This window comes from Thamnophis sirtalis, unplaced genomic scaffold (genome assembly GCF_051295495.1).
Source record: "Thamnophis sirtalis isolate CommonGarterSnake01/CBP01778 unplaced genomic scaffold, rThaSir2_p1.2 scaffold_2, whole genome shotgun sequence".
NCBI classification, from domain to species: domain Eukaryota; kingdom Metazoa; phylum Chordata; class Lepidosauria; order Squamata; family Natricidae; genus Thamnophis; species Thamnophis sirtalis.
The window spans coordinates 33,180,642-33,194,502 of NW_028261382.1; the positions used below are offsets into that span (position 1 = coordinate 33,180,642).

General features: G+C 44.6%; 2 protein-coding genes across 2 annotated transcripts in view; one reads left to right on the plus strand and one right to left on the minus strand.

Annotated features, from left to right (window-relative positions):
• The first annotated feature begins 2 nt into the window (after positions 1-2).
• SURF2 (surfeit 2) lies at positions 3-7,633 on the plus strand. The gene is made up of 6 exons (XM_087704679.1): positions 3-169; positions 1,421-1,575; positions 2,907-3,010; positions 3,905-4,096; positions 5,433-5,587; positions 6,768-7,633. The coding sequence occupies exons 1-6, from the start codon at positions 35-37 to the stop codon at positions 6,840-6,842; spliced, it is 816 nt and encodes a 271-aa protein (XP_087560805.1). The 5' UTR covers positions 3-34; the 3' UTR covers positions 6,843-7,633.
• A 1,781-nt stretch (positions 7,634-9,414) lies between these two features.
• SURF4 (surfeit 4) overlaps positions 9,415-13,861 on the minus strand; it is an 11,612-nt gene continuing 7,165 nt past the window's right edge. Inside the window, exons 3-6 of the mRNA XM_087704681.1 lie at positions 12,474-12,550; positions 12,099-12,142; positions 10,785-10,971; positions 9,415-10,144 (exon numbers count right to left, since the gene is read on the minus strand). Coding sequence (XP_087560807.1) covers positions 9,878-10,144; positions 10,785-10,971; positions 12,099-12,142; positions 12,474-12,550 — 575 coding nt within the window. The 3' untranslated portion in view covers positions 9,415-9,877. The remainder of the gene's footprint in view (positions 10,145-10,784; positions 10,972-12,098; positions 12,143-12,473; positions 12,551-13,861) is intronic.

Here is a 13,861-nt window from a genome sequence, read left to right on the forward strand (position 1 = left end):
CGCGCCGCCGCGACTTCCGGTGCGGCGCGGAAAGATGGCTGAACCGCCGCGCGGGCGAGAAGAAGGAGACGGAGAAGAAGGGGAGCCGGGATCGTCGCTGCTTTCCCCCGAGCTGGAGCGTTTCCTGAAGCGGCACCCGAGCTTGCGAGTCCTCCCTCCGGGGAAAAAGGTGACCGGCGCTCCCGCCCATTCCCGGGTCTGCAGAGCTCGGATGGGATATTGGATGGGAGACCACGAGGAAATCCCAAGGGGTCCCGTCCCACCCCAGGTTGCGCGTGGATTGGGCTTTTGTCTTAGGGAGGCGGCTCTTGTGGAGAGGTTAAATTGGCAGCGCCTGCCCTGCTTTCTCCAGCCTCAGAAGCTGAAAACAGCAGATGGGATGGGAGACCACTCAGAAATCCCAAAGTGTAAAATTCAGTTTGAATTGGTCTTGGCCGAGGCAGGCTGTTCTTGAGGGCATGTTGGCTTGGCAGCCCCTGGCCTGCAGCCTCTATAAAGCACAAAACAGCTGGGCTGGTGGATGGGAGACCACTCGGAAATCCCACAGGATTGGACCAAGCTGGAAAAGTTCCCATGTGAAACTTGGAAATCTGCGCTGGCTTTGGCAGCACCTGGTCTGCCTCGCCTGGTCTCTGATGCTGGAGAAGGCTAGGAGGATGGACCTTCAGAGGGGAGGCCACTCAGAAATCCCAGGGTAGGCAGTTGCCCAAACTGGAAGGTTGCGTTTGAGTTGGTTTTCACTTTGGCATGTTGAAGGTATGTTGACTTGGCAGCGTCCACCTTGTCCAGCCTCCGAAGCTTAAAAAAATTAAAAACAAAAAAGCTGGACAAATGAACGGGAGACCACTCAGAAATCCTAGGACAGGCAACTCGGAAATCCCAGGGTGGACAGTTGACCATGCTGGAAAATTCCATTTGAATTGGTCTTTGCTTACGCAGACAGTGGCTAAGATGCTAAGCTTGTCAATCAGAAAGGTCGGCCGTTCGAATCCCCAGCGCCGTGTAACGGAGTGAGCTCCCGTGACTTGTCCCAGCTTCTGCCAACCTAGCAGTTCAAAAGCACATTAAAAAATGCAAGTAGAAAAATAGGAACCACTTTTGGTGGGAAGGGAACAGCGTTCCGTGCGCCTTCGGGCATTGAGTCATGCCGGCCACATGACCACGGAGACGTCTTTGGACAGCGCTGGGTCTCCGGCTTTGAAACGGAGATGAGCACCGCCCCCTAGAGTCGGGAACGACTAGCACATATGTCCGAGGGGAATCTTTACCTTGAGAATGGCCTGCCTCAGCTGGTCTCCAAAGCTCAAGAAGTTTGGGCTGATGGATACTTGGATGGGCCACCACCCAGAAATCCCAAAAGTGGGCAGTTGTCCAAATGACATTCTCATTGGTCTTTATTTACTCTGCTTTTCTCTTCCAGGTGCGCTTCATGCTGACTGGCCATGAGCTCCCTTGCAGGTTACCTGAACTCCAAGCTTTCACAGCTGGGAAGAAATACCTGCGCATGAGCAAGACCTCCGAGGTCTTGGACTACAGCGAGTATGAACCGCACATCGTGCCAAGCACCAAAAATCCGTACGTGTGTTTGGGAGACGGTGCCCCAGCAGGGCTAACGGTTGAGTTTGTGCAATGGGCTCAACCGTGCTTAGCTCAAATTGGGGTTTCTTTCTTTCTTTCTTTCTTTCTTTCTTTCTTTCTTTCTTTCTTTCTTTCTTTCTTTTTTTGCCATTTTAAAAAAAAATTAACATACGTATGATATAATCCAAAGTATACCAATACATTTTAGCATTTTTTGAGTATTTAATAATATATCAATTCCTTTTGCCATTAAGCCTCTTCGATTTTTATTTGTTCTTCTGCTTTCCAGACACCATATTATAGTCGATTTCATCTTCAGCTCTCCCTCTCTTCTCCTCCCTACCTTCTTTCTTCCCTCTACCCTCTCTCTCTCCTCTACTTCTCCTTGCTCTCTCCCTCTCCTCTCCCCTCTTTCCACACCTTCCCTCTCTCCTACTCTTTCTCTGCCTTCTTCATCCCTCTCGCCTATCTCCTTTCTCTCTCTTTCCCTCTCTTTATCTCCCTTCCATTCTCTATTTTACGTGACGTATTTCTGCCTTTAGCAAAAAAATGGGGGTTTCTTCAGTAGGCAACGTGCGATGCGCTTAGTTCAAAACCAGCCAGCCATGTTACAAGTTCGTGGGGTAGATTTATGGCTGAATTGGATGGGCAGTTTGGTGTACCATAATGTGCAGACCTGCTCCAGTTCGGTTACACACCACCAATACCTTCCTGAGATTGCAATTTGCAAAAATCTCAGCCACGTTGGAAGGTTAGGTGGACGAATGCTTGTTAACCTGTACAAGGCAGTTCGCTTAGTGACTGGTTCGAAGTTATGGCACTGAAAAAAAGTGACTTTTGACACATTTTTCACACTTAGGAGTGTTGCAACATCCCTATGCTTGCGTGATTTACATTCGTATGCTCGACAACTCAATTTATGACGGTTGCAGTGTCCCGGGGTCATGTGGATGCTTTTGCGACCTCCTGACAAGCAAAATCAAGGGAGAAGCCCAATTCACTGAACAACCGTGTCCCTGATTTAACAACTGCAGTGATTCATTTAACAAACGTGGCAAGAAAATTTGAAAAATGGGGCAAAACTTGCTTAATGAATTTCTCACTTCGCAACATAAATTTTAGGGTTAATTGTGGCCGTACTTTGAGGACTACCTGTATTCATTTAATAGTCAATCTTTTTCATAGGTAAAAGTTCCTTCTCTTTCTTTTTCCTTCCTTCTTCCTTCCTTTCTTTTTTTCTTTCTTTCCTTTTTTCTCTTTCTTTCTCTTTCTTTCCTTCCTTCTTCCATTTCTTTCTTTCCACTCACTTTTTTCCCCCTTTTTCCTAGGAATCAGCTATTCTGCAAACTCACCCTGCGTCATCTCAATAAGATCCCAGAGCATGTTCTCCGTCACGTCCAAGGCCGGCGTTATCAGAAGGCGCTCCGACGATGTGAGTTGGCACCAGTGCCGTTTTTCTTTTCATCTTGTCTTTTCTTAAACGGTTCCTTTGCTCCCTCTTCTTCCTCAACCTACCCCAGGAAGTGGGCAGATCAGGTGCTCCAATCCTTTGTGTTGTTTCTAAAGGCACATTGGGGGGGGGGGGGGGGAAGCTTTCCTCCAAGGGGTAAGTAGTAAAATCTTTATTACGGTCAAAGACCAGCAATACACATTCGTTTTTACACTATATTAAAAAATGCTAACATTAAAATATAATGGAAAAGTATTGACATTAAAAGTGGATAATAACATAATGGTCCAAAGATTGTTAAAAGTATGTCCAGATAATTGGTACAAGATGGTACTATACTTCTGTAGCCAATTTTTTTTCTTATGGACATTGCAGCAGCACCGAACTTTGCCACTGCATACGTGGTAACCGGGTTAGTGTCCTGGAGGAGAAAGCCTAGATAAAAATTGTCTGCCCTCCCTGGCAATCTCTCTAATAAGGGGAGAATATGTGCAGACCTACAAGCTCTGTATAGCTCGCAGTGTAATAGAACATGTGAATTATCTTCCACTTCTCCTTTACCACATATACAAACCCGTTCTGCTATAGGTGTTCTCTTATACCTGCCCTGGAGGAGTGCTGAAGGAAGAATGTTAAATCTGGCTCTGAAGAAAGCTATTCTTTGTTTTGGGGAGATCAGGTCATTTAGATATCTTGCAGATTCCCACACACCCTGTTTGATTCTGTCCCTACTGTGGAGAGGCAACCTATTTAGTTCTTCTTGGAACTCCATCTCCCTCATTCTATTAATTACTACTTGCTTTGCTTGCTCAAAGCCTTGAAAAGGAAGAGCAGAAATCTTTTTTGACGGGATCCTTTTCTCTCTCCTCTGTACAGATGAAGACTGTCAGAAAGAAGGGCTGGAATACGTCCCGGCTTGTCTCTTGCATAAACGTCGACGGCCACGGCAAGAAACAGACAACGGTCTTTGCGAAAGGAGGGGGAAGCCAAGGGGGGCATTCTGGGAACCTCCCGCCAGTGATGAAGGGGGCAATGAAACCGACGACAGCCTGAGTGATTTGTACCCAGGTAAGTGAGGTAGCTCCTGGGGTGGAAAGCGATGGCAAATCTAGACAGCATCCTAAAAAGCAGGGACACCACCCTGCCAACAAAAGGGCACATAGTCAAGGCTGTGGTTTTCCCAGTTGCAATGGGTGGCTGTGAAAGTTGGACCATAAGGAAGGCTGAGCGCCAAAGAATGGAGGCCTTTGAACTCTGGTTGCTGGAGAAGACTCCTGCATTGAGTCCCTTGGACTGCAAGGCCATCCAACCGGTCAGTCCTAGAGGAGATCAACCCTGGCTGCTCTTTAGAAGATCCTGGAGAGGAAACTCAAATACTTTGGCCACCTAAGGAGAAGGAAGAAGGACTCCCTGGAGAAGAGCCTCATGCTGGGAACGATGGAGAGCAAAAGAAGAAGGGGACGGCAGAGAAGGAGGGGGCTGGATGGAGTCACTGAAGCAGAAGGCGTGAGCTTAAATGGACTCCAGAGGGTGGGAGAGGACAGGAAGGCCTGGAGGAACGTTGTCCATGGGTTCGCGATGGGTCTTCGCAACTAACAACAAGAAAGTGAGCTGGAATGCCAAAAGGAAATCTGGATGCAAGCGAAGACGTAGCAAGTCCTGGGTTTTTCCTGTTTTCCTCTGCCCACACCATTCTCTTTCCTTGTCTGTTACATCTATTGTAATGCTTAAGGGGAAACGCATCACTGCTTTTCACAAGCGGTTGTGGGAGAGCCTTTTTCACTCAAGTTGCAAATGTTTTAAAGGATGAACCAGCCAAGAAATCCCAGTCTGTTTTGTACGCATTCCTTCCTTCTTGGGTGGAGATCTTAACGCTTCCTGCAGCAATCCTTACATATTGTATTCCTTTCTTTCTTCCTTTCTCTCCCCGCTTTTAACCTTTCACTGATTAAAATTTGTAGCCGTAACTCTAATGATTGTTATGACTGTCTTTATCTTTGTAAGGTTTCTGGTTTCAATGTTTCTAAGGACGGGCAGCACACACAAATCCAATAAATAAATAGAGTAGAATAACAAGAGTTGGAAGGGACCTTGGAGGTCTTCTAGTCCAACCCAAAACTCTACACCACTTCAGACAAATGGTTATCCAGCATCGTCTTAAAATGAAATAAAAAATATTTTTACCTAACTGCGTTATGAGGAATGGCAGCTTATTCATTCACAGAGTTTAGCTGTCTTCTAAAGCCGTAACTCAGCTCTTAGGAATATGCCACCGGATTTGGTTTCTGGAGGCAGGATTTATAAAGAAGGCCCGGGTGTTGATTTTAAGGGTTGTTTCCCCCCCCCCTTCCCTTTAATGCTGCTTCGTGTTTAAACATTAACGTTGCATGCTTTATTTTCAAAGCTGAACTGTTCCCAAGGAAAAGCGCCACAGGCGAGGAGACCCCCGACAAATGTATGAGTGACAGCGACGAAGAACCGGCGAGGCCAGGGGTGGAAAACGGCAGCCGAGTTGAACCGAGGGAGGTCAATTCACAGACAGCCACGAAAAGGAGGAAGGTAAACCTTTCCACTTTTTTGCTCGCTTTGGTTAAGACTTAGGAGATTCCCATAATGCTCCGGTTGTCTTTTAAATCCCTGCTTACACTACATTGGTTTCTGACCCGTTAGGAATTTGGGGATGGTCCCATTCCTTCACCCTATTAGTGCCACTTAGATATTAGAAGTCATTGCTGTTTTCCAATTCTTCACACATTTGTTCTTAGACAGACTTAAGACTGTTCGCTATTGACACAATGCCGGATTTTGCAGGATTTAAATAACCCTTTTTATATTCCCAGGAGTGCTCAGATTAAATAGGTGGTCATATTTTGGGTAGTAAGATGATTCTGGCACAGATTGCCAGTCTTCTGACCGAGGCTTCCCGAGAGCCTGAAGCAAACTCCTGGTCCCGACAAAAAAGCCCTTTTATTAATTTGCTGTGAATTCTGCCCATTCACATCTAGCAAAGTCTCTGAAGGGAGGATTTACAGTCACAGACCTTCTCTGGCTTGGAGAGCTGCCAGGCCGATCTCTGCAAAACTTGGCATGGAGTCTCCGAGAGTCACGAACCAATGAAGCGAACTGATTGCCTCCTGCAAACTCCACTCCCCTTTCGCTCCTCTTTTATTTCCTCTGGGAGGGGCCATCCATCGTCCACCTGTGGCCTTACTCCCAAGTCGACCCCTGTTCTTTAGCTGTTCCCTTCATCTGGCCACTCTGCGCATGCGCACACTGGGAACAGGCTCCAGCTGTTCTTCTGCCTCACTGATGTCTGACTCTGAAGGCAGCTGATAACTGGCATACGGCCCTGGCCCCCTCTCTGCCTCCGACACAGAGCCTTCACCCGAGCCTTCCCCAGACTCCAGGACTGGCCCATCTTCCTCCCCAACCTCCTCACTGTCCGACTCTGCAGCCAGCTCCACTGGAGGGCCACAACCGCCATACATTCCCATGGTTTCCTTTCAAAAACCATCTGAGCATGGATAGTGCATAATTCTAAACATTACTGAGGACTTTCCCACAGGAATATATAAAAGTATTAGATTCCGATTGCCAAATCCTAGTTAGTAAGCCTTTGCCCTGTACTCATGAGGCCTAGAAACTTCTTTTTTTTAAAAAAAAAAACAACCAATTTCTCTACAAGTTTCCACTTACTGTCTGCCTTTTTTTTTTTTTTTTTTTTTTTTTGTCGGTCCAGAAACAAGTCGGCCCTCACAAGAAGAAATTTAAAAAGTGGAACAGAAAATCTAAAAAGCTTCGGAAGAGCAATTAACAGGAATGGAGTCTTTCTGTTGGGTCAATTTCCAGTTTTTTCGTGTGGCGAGAAGACTCTCTTTAGACCTCAGGAATGTTGCATTTTATTTAACTATGGTCCCCTTTTTTGGGGAGTGGGGGATTGTATACATATCATTCAGTGGTGGGTTTCAAATAATTTTAACAACCGGTTCTCTGTCCTAATGACCAGGTGGGTAGGCGGGGCGTAGTGGTCATGTGACCGTGTGGGTGTGGCCAACTCAACATTACTCAGGTCGATGGGCACTTTGCCTTAGCTGTTCCAATGTAATAAGCATTAACCAGAGAGGCAGTTTCTGTAAGCAGGCCAATAAAAATTAAGCTAGAAACACTACCAGAATGTTTCCTTCCTGCCTTCCTTACAGGATTAGCCCTGTAAAGTGGGGAAAAACAAAAGATTTCTTCCAACAACCGGTTCTCTGGACCTCTTAGAAAGTTAAGAACCGGTTCTGAGTCCGAGGTGGCGCAGTGGTTAGGGTGCAGTACTGCAGGCCACTTCAGCTGACTGTTATCTGCAGTTCAGCGGTTCTAATCTCACCGGCTCAAGGTTGACTCAGCCTTCCATCCTTCCGAGGTGGGTGAAATGAGGACCCAGACTGTGGGGGCGATATGCTGATTCTGTAAACCGCTTAGAGAGGGCTGAAAGCCCTATGAAGCGGTATATAAGTCTAACTGCTATTGCTATTGCTATGTTTTCCCGAATAGGTGCAAACTGGCTGAATCCCACCACTGATACCGTTGTACTTTGTTTAAATAAAGTTGTTCAACTGGTGCTGCATTTCCAAAATTCTTCACCTGACAATTGAAGGCAGAATTGCCACGTGGAAATAGTTGCCAGAATCCCAAACTTTGATTCTATTTCTAATTCTGCTCATCGCTAAGCAGGGAATAACTGCAGACGGTGGGCCAAACAATACTTATTTTTCTAGGAATGGATTCCTTAAAAGAGGAAGCCTCGGGGGGGACATTTCCCGTTTTAAAAATGGTGATAAAACAAGAATACAAATGCAAAAAATGGATTAAACAGCAACTGCTTCACTTGGGAGTTTCACCTTGAACTTGGAAAAGAAGGTGCCACAATTATTTTCAGTTTTAAAATCCCAGCTCTGCCTTCTAGCACAGTGTTTCTCAACCTTGGCAAATTGAAGATGTCTGGACTTCAACTCCCAGAATTCCCCAGCCAGCAAATGCTGGCTGGGGAATTCTGGGAGTTGAAGTCCGGACATCTTCAAGTTGCCAAGGTTGAGAAACACTGTTCTAGCACAATCAGATTAGAGGTTCTTGAAACTTTTGTGCTGTTAAAAGTCTCTGGAGCAGTGAAAGGTCCCTCAGCTGAAGCGGGAGACCAATTATAGGTAATCCTCAATTTATGACATTTGTGCACAACACTTAGGTTGCTAAGTGAGATGTTCGTTAAGTGAGTTTTCCCCCTATTTTACAACTTTTCAGCATTTTCACGTGATGGGAATTTTGACACTTGGCAATTGAATCCTATTTATGATCTCCTTTTGCAACTTGACAAGCAACGGGGGAAGCCAGGTTCAGTTAACGACCGTGTGAACTGCAGCTGCAGTGATTCACTTAGCAACTGTGGCCAGAAAGGTCGTAAAATGAGGCAAAATTAACTTTGCTCTCTTGCTGAGCAACAAATTTGAGAGGCTGAATTGTAGCCGTAAATCAAGGACTACCTATATACTATTCGTTTGTTGGGGGAAATATCCCCTCCCATCCCGAGTTAAAAAGTGGCTGGGAGATATCCCGAGTGTGCTCTTCCTTGTCACAGAATGAATATTTTTCAAGTGCTGCAATCATATAAAAATTCTCTTTTAACTCTTTTTATATTTTGGCGGGACAGTTACGATTTATAACTTGGATGGCCTGTTCTCCGTGGCACGACAAAACCGCGGTCCACTAAAGCGCGCCCGATTAAAGCGCGTACCTGACGTCATCAGCAGCGTGACAAATACGACTGTGGAGAAAAAAGGGCACTTTAAAAAGCGCTTTTAAAGCAAGCCAATTCACGTAAAGGTAAGGGTTAGGTTAAGGGTTAGGTTTAGGGTTACGTTAAGCGTTAGGGTTAGGTTAAGGGTTAGCATTAGGTTAAGGCAGTGTTTTTCAACCACTGTGCCGTGGCACACTAGTGTGCCGTGACATAGTGTAAGGTGTGCCGTGGGAGAATTACTTTATATATAGTCAATATAGGCACAGAGTTAAAATTTTTTAACATTTTCTAATGGTGGTGTGCCTTGTGATTTTTTTCATGAAAAAAGTGTGCCTTTGCACAAAAAAGGTTGAAAAACACTGGGTTAAGGGTTAGGTTTGGGGGGGTTAGGGTAAGGTTTTCGCGTTAATTTTAACTTTACCGCTCACAGCGTGATGTTTTCGTCACGCTGTGATGACGTCAGGTACGCGCTTTCGTCAAGCGCGCTTTCGTCTACTGCGGTTTTGTGGTGGAACCCTGTTCTCCATCTGGGATGTGACTTCATTTTAATTACAACTTGAGTGTCAACCCCCCCCCAAAACCCCAAAAAGATAAGACGCAACACCCATCACACTGGAAAAGTACACAGCAAAGGTTTATCGGATCACAGTAGTTTAAAATTTAAAAACAAAAACACAGTCGCCAAAAAGAAAATTTTAACCCTGGCAGAGAGAGACGCAGCCAAGGCAGCTGCTGTTTCCGTTCCAATTTTGCAGAAGATTATAGGAGAGAGGAAAACGGTGCAAGAGAAAAAAAATAAAAAACCCCAAAAAACGTTCTCGAATGAAGAATCATCCGTGAATCGGGATGACGATCAGCGCAGTCGTGAACTAAAGCAACATTTTAAAAAGAAACAAACATGGAAAGAGATTGCGCCTTTAAAAAGGGAGAGAAAAACAGAGGCACCTCTATTTTAAAAAAAAATGATGCCAGTTTTGTTTGGTTTTCAATTCCCAAAACTGTGAAGTCAGTTCCCAGATGCTGAGATGCTGTGTTGCTTATTTTTTCCCCCCCTCCTCATCCTCCGTTCTTCTCTACCATTCCTTCTTCTTCTCGTCCATGGAGACGCCGCCGGGACCCAAGGCCACCACGAGAAGCAGGCCTCCGATGACCGACATGGTCTGGAAGAAGTCGTATTTCAGGAAGTCGTGCATGGGCTTGTAAGTTGGGACAGTCCAGAAAGCGTTGAAATACAGGTTGATGGCAAAGAGCCAGATGACCAAAGTTAAGGCCGCCAGTTTGGTTTTGAATCCGATGGCCACCAGGATGATCAACGCCGTGCCCACCAGGTTCTGCAGGATCTGCGACAACCAGGGAGAACAGAACCGTGAATGAGAGCTAGGCAGAAACCCAGCTAAACCCAACAAAGCTGGCCTCTCCATCAGGCTTTCCCCCACTCATGCTGTTGTGGCTTCTCAGCCGCCGGCCCCTCTGACAGCCGAATCGGAGGAAGAGGAGGAGGCTCAGCATCAAGGCAACCTGAGAGCTCCGAAGGGGAAGAGGGAGTGGACAGCTGGCAGAGAGAGAGAGACAGAGGTGAAGCCCGGGGCCGTCCGTCAGCCCTCAGATAGAGAATCAACAGCCCCCAGGTCTGGAGGTGCCTGATGAGGAAAAGGAGGAGAAACTAGGTCCATTGCCTGATGTACGGATGCGTAGAAGGAAGAGGAGAGGAGAGCAGTGGAAATCTATGGGCTGGTCCTCGGGACGGAGGAGCCACTGCTGCTAGCGAAACCCCACCCTAGCTCTGGGGATAAAAGACAGAGATGTATAGGTGTGGCAGAGGAGAGGAGAGCAGTGGAAATCTATGGGCCGGTCCTTGGGACGGAAGAGCCACTGCTGCTAGCTAAGCCCCACCCTATTTCTGGGGATAAAAGGCAGGGGGTGGAGATGCAAGGCAGAAGCCAAGGAAATAATGGAGGCTCGATGATGTTAGTCACTTACCGAAAAGAAACTAACGTCTAAATGCAGGAGGGTCATAAACATGAGGACTAGAAGCACCCGTCCTCCCAGCTGCATGTATTGCTTTGGGGAGCTTTCCCGCATGGTCGGTACCCCCGCGAACATGCTTTTCCCTTCCGACCGAGACTCCGCCAACAGCAGCAGTAAACCCCCTCCTAGGGCAAGATTTCTGCAGGGGGAAAAAACGAGAAAAAAGACAACAGACCCCCAAGATGTGGGTCTTCAACAGAGATGGAAACATTTCAAGGCTGCCTTCTGTATCATTCTGGGGTTTCCCTGTCCCCTTTGGGCACCGTTTTATTTTATTATTATTTTTGATCAAATTTTTATTGTTTTTTTCCCCATCTATAACAACTTACAATCATCACCTTAACGTTGTGTCATCCTACCTGTAAATATCAATCTTATCCTGCTTCTCTATATACATTCATTTACAGTTCTATACATTTCTCTATTGTTTCTTGGCTAGATTAATTTTATTTCGGTTATGCAACCACTTATACCAATTACCCCAAATTTCATAGTATTCAGACTCTTCTTTATCCTTTAATCTTAATGTTAACTCATCCATTTCTGCGCAATCTAGAATTTTCGGAATCACTAATTCATCCGGGGGAATATGACTCTGTTTCCAACATTGGGCAAACATCGTTCTGGCTTTAGTATTTAGTATTCATAGATATTTAATTTTTCCTTCTACATTTCCTCATGGTTATTCCCAACAGAAAGAGTTACGGTTTGCATTCTATTTGATCCTCTGTAATTTGTTGGATCCATTTCCAAATTTTAATCCAATACTTTTGAGTTTTCAGACAGCTCCACAATATATGATAGAAAGTCGTGTTTTTTTGTAGGTTGGATTCATTTTGGCCAATCTCATTGGTGGTAAATGCCAACGCTAACACATTTTGTACATGTTTTCCTTGTACGCTACTGATCTTGTTCGTTTATAATTTGGGTTCCAAATTCTTTCCCAATCCATTAGATCTATATTGTGCCCAAAATTTTTGGACCACGCTATCATGCAACCCTTAACTACCACTACTCCCAATGTCACTTCTAATAAATATTTATACATTTTTGTTATGAATTTATCTTCCATTTTAAAAGGACTGTAAATTTGACGGACAAGGCAGTGAATTTAAAGAGCCAGTTTGGTTTAGATCCCTGATGGCAAACATATCTACCCTGAAGGCAGCATTTATTTTCGTTGCAATGACAATAAACTAAATTAACTAAACTAAGAAGGTTCTAAATTCGGAATACGTTTGTGAAGCCATGCAAAATGAGACATACCTCATCAAAAACTTCACGTCCCATAAAATACTGTATGCAATTGTCTAGAAGGGGGAGGGAAAAAAAGAAGACAAGATAAGAGATGAGGAAAAGCTGGAAAATATTCTTCCTTCTGGTCAATCCCGCTTCAATCCCTTTTTTACAAAATTCACTCGAGGATTTTTTTCTGCAGTAGGTTTTGGAATGGAGAAATTCACAAGCTAAAACAATTAACCAGTGGGACAACTTGCCTCCAGAAGTTGTGAATGCTCCAACATGGGAGGTTTTTAATAAGATGTTGGAGAAACGTTTGTCTGAAGTGGTGTAGGGTTTCCTGCCTGGGCACGGGGTCGGACTAGAAGACCTCCAAGGTCCCTTCCCTGTTCTATTTCTTACCTGTAATGCAATAATTCCGAATAATCCAAAGCAGGCATATTGAACAAAATTCCTGCTCAGCACAAGAATGCAACCGCCTAGGAAGAAAAGGAAGAAAATGTTAAAAAAAAAATGCAGTAGAATTATGACCACGATGAAGACCCAAAATTTCCACCGCTAAGTGAGACATTTCGAGTTTTGGCCGACCGTTTTACCCCTTCCTTGCCACAGTGGTTTACAGAATCACTCCCCCACCCTGTTGACTTGAGTTGTCAGGAGGTTGCAAAGGGGGAATCAGCTGACCACGGGGATGCTGCCAACGGTCGTTAAGTGTCAGAAATGGTCATAAGTCACTTTTTCTCAGTGCCATTGTAACTTTGGTCACTAAGCGTAATTGTTGTAAGGCAAGAGCCAATCACCAGGAGACTGGGAGTTCTAGTCCCACCTCAAGCATGAAAGCCAGCTGGGTGACTTTGGACCAATCACCAGGAGATGTTGACTTCTAGTCCCATCTTACGCATGAAAGCCAGCTGGGTGGCTTTGGGCCAATCACCAGGAGATTGGGAGAGTTTTGGTCCAACTTTAGTCATGAAAGCCAGCTGGGTGGCTTTGGACCAATCACCAGGAGACTGGGAGTTCCAGTCCCATCTTACACATGAAACCCAGCTGGGCGGTTTTGGGCCCAGTCATTCACTCTTAGCCCACACCTCTCAGGGTTGTTTTTGATACGTCCACCGCCTTGAATTATTTGTAATATCTATCTATCTATATCTATCTATCTATCTATCTATCTATCTATCTATCTATCTATCTATCTATCTATCTATCTATCTATCTATATCTATCTATCTATCTATCTAATCTCTCTCTCCTCTCTCTATCTATCTGTCTGTTTGTCTATCTATCTGTATATACAATCTCTCTCCTCTCTCTCCTCTATCTATCATATATATATATATATATATATATATATATATATATATATATATATATATATATATATATATATATATATATATATATATATATATATATACACACACACACACATACACACACACACACACACACACATATGTATGTACATACATATCTATCTGTATATACAATCTCTCTCCTCTCATCTATCTATCATCTATCTATCTATCATCTATCTATCTATCTATAGTTGTATTTGTGGTGATAAATAAATAAAGGGATTTATTTATTTATCAGCACAAATACAACAAAATGTAACAAAAAGGCAACAGTAAAAATATTGGGTTTCTGCCTGGATGGTCTCTTGTGATGAGCCGAAGGACAGAGAATGGAAGTAGTGATCTTCCTCCCATATTTGGGCATACCGGGGGTTGTAAAAATCTAATAGATAAAAATTATATATATATATATATATATATATATATATATAT

Excerpts from the sequence above, each read along its gene's own strand:
- SURF2 (XM_087704679.1), top strand. The coding sequence starts at position 35 with ATGGCTGAACCGCCGCGCGGGCGAGAAGAAGGAGACGGAGAAGAAGGG. Across the intron at positions 1,576-2,906 it reads GTGCCAAGCACCAAAAATCC|GAATCAGCTATTCTGCAAAC; the intron begins GTACGTGTGTTT and ends CCTTTTTCCTAG. Across the intron at positions 3,011-3,904 it reads TCAGAAGGCGCTCCGACGAT|ATGAAGACTGTCAGAAAGAA; the intron begins GTGAGTTGGCAC and ends TCCTCTGTACAG.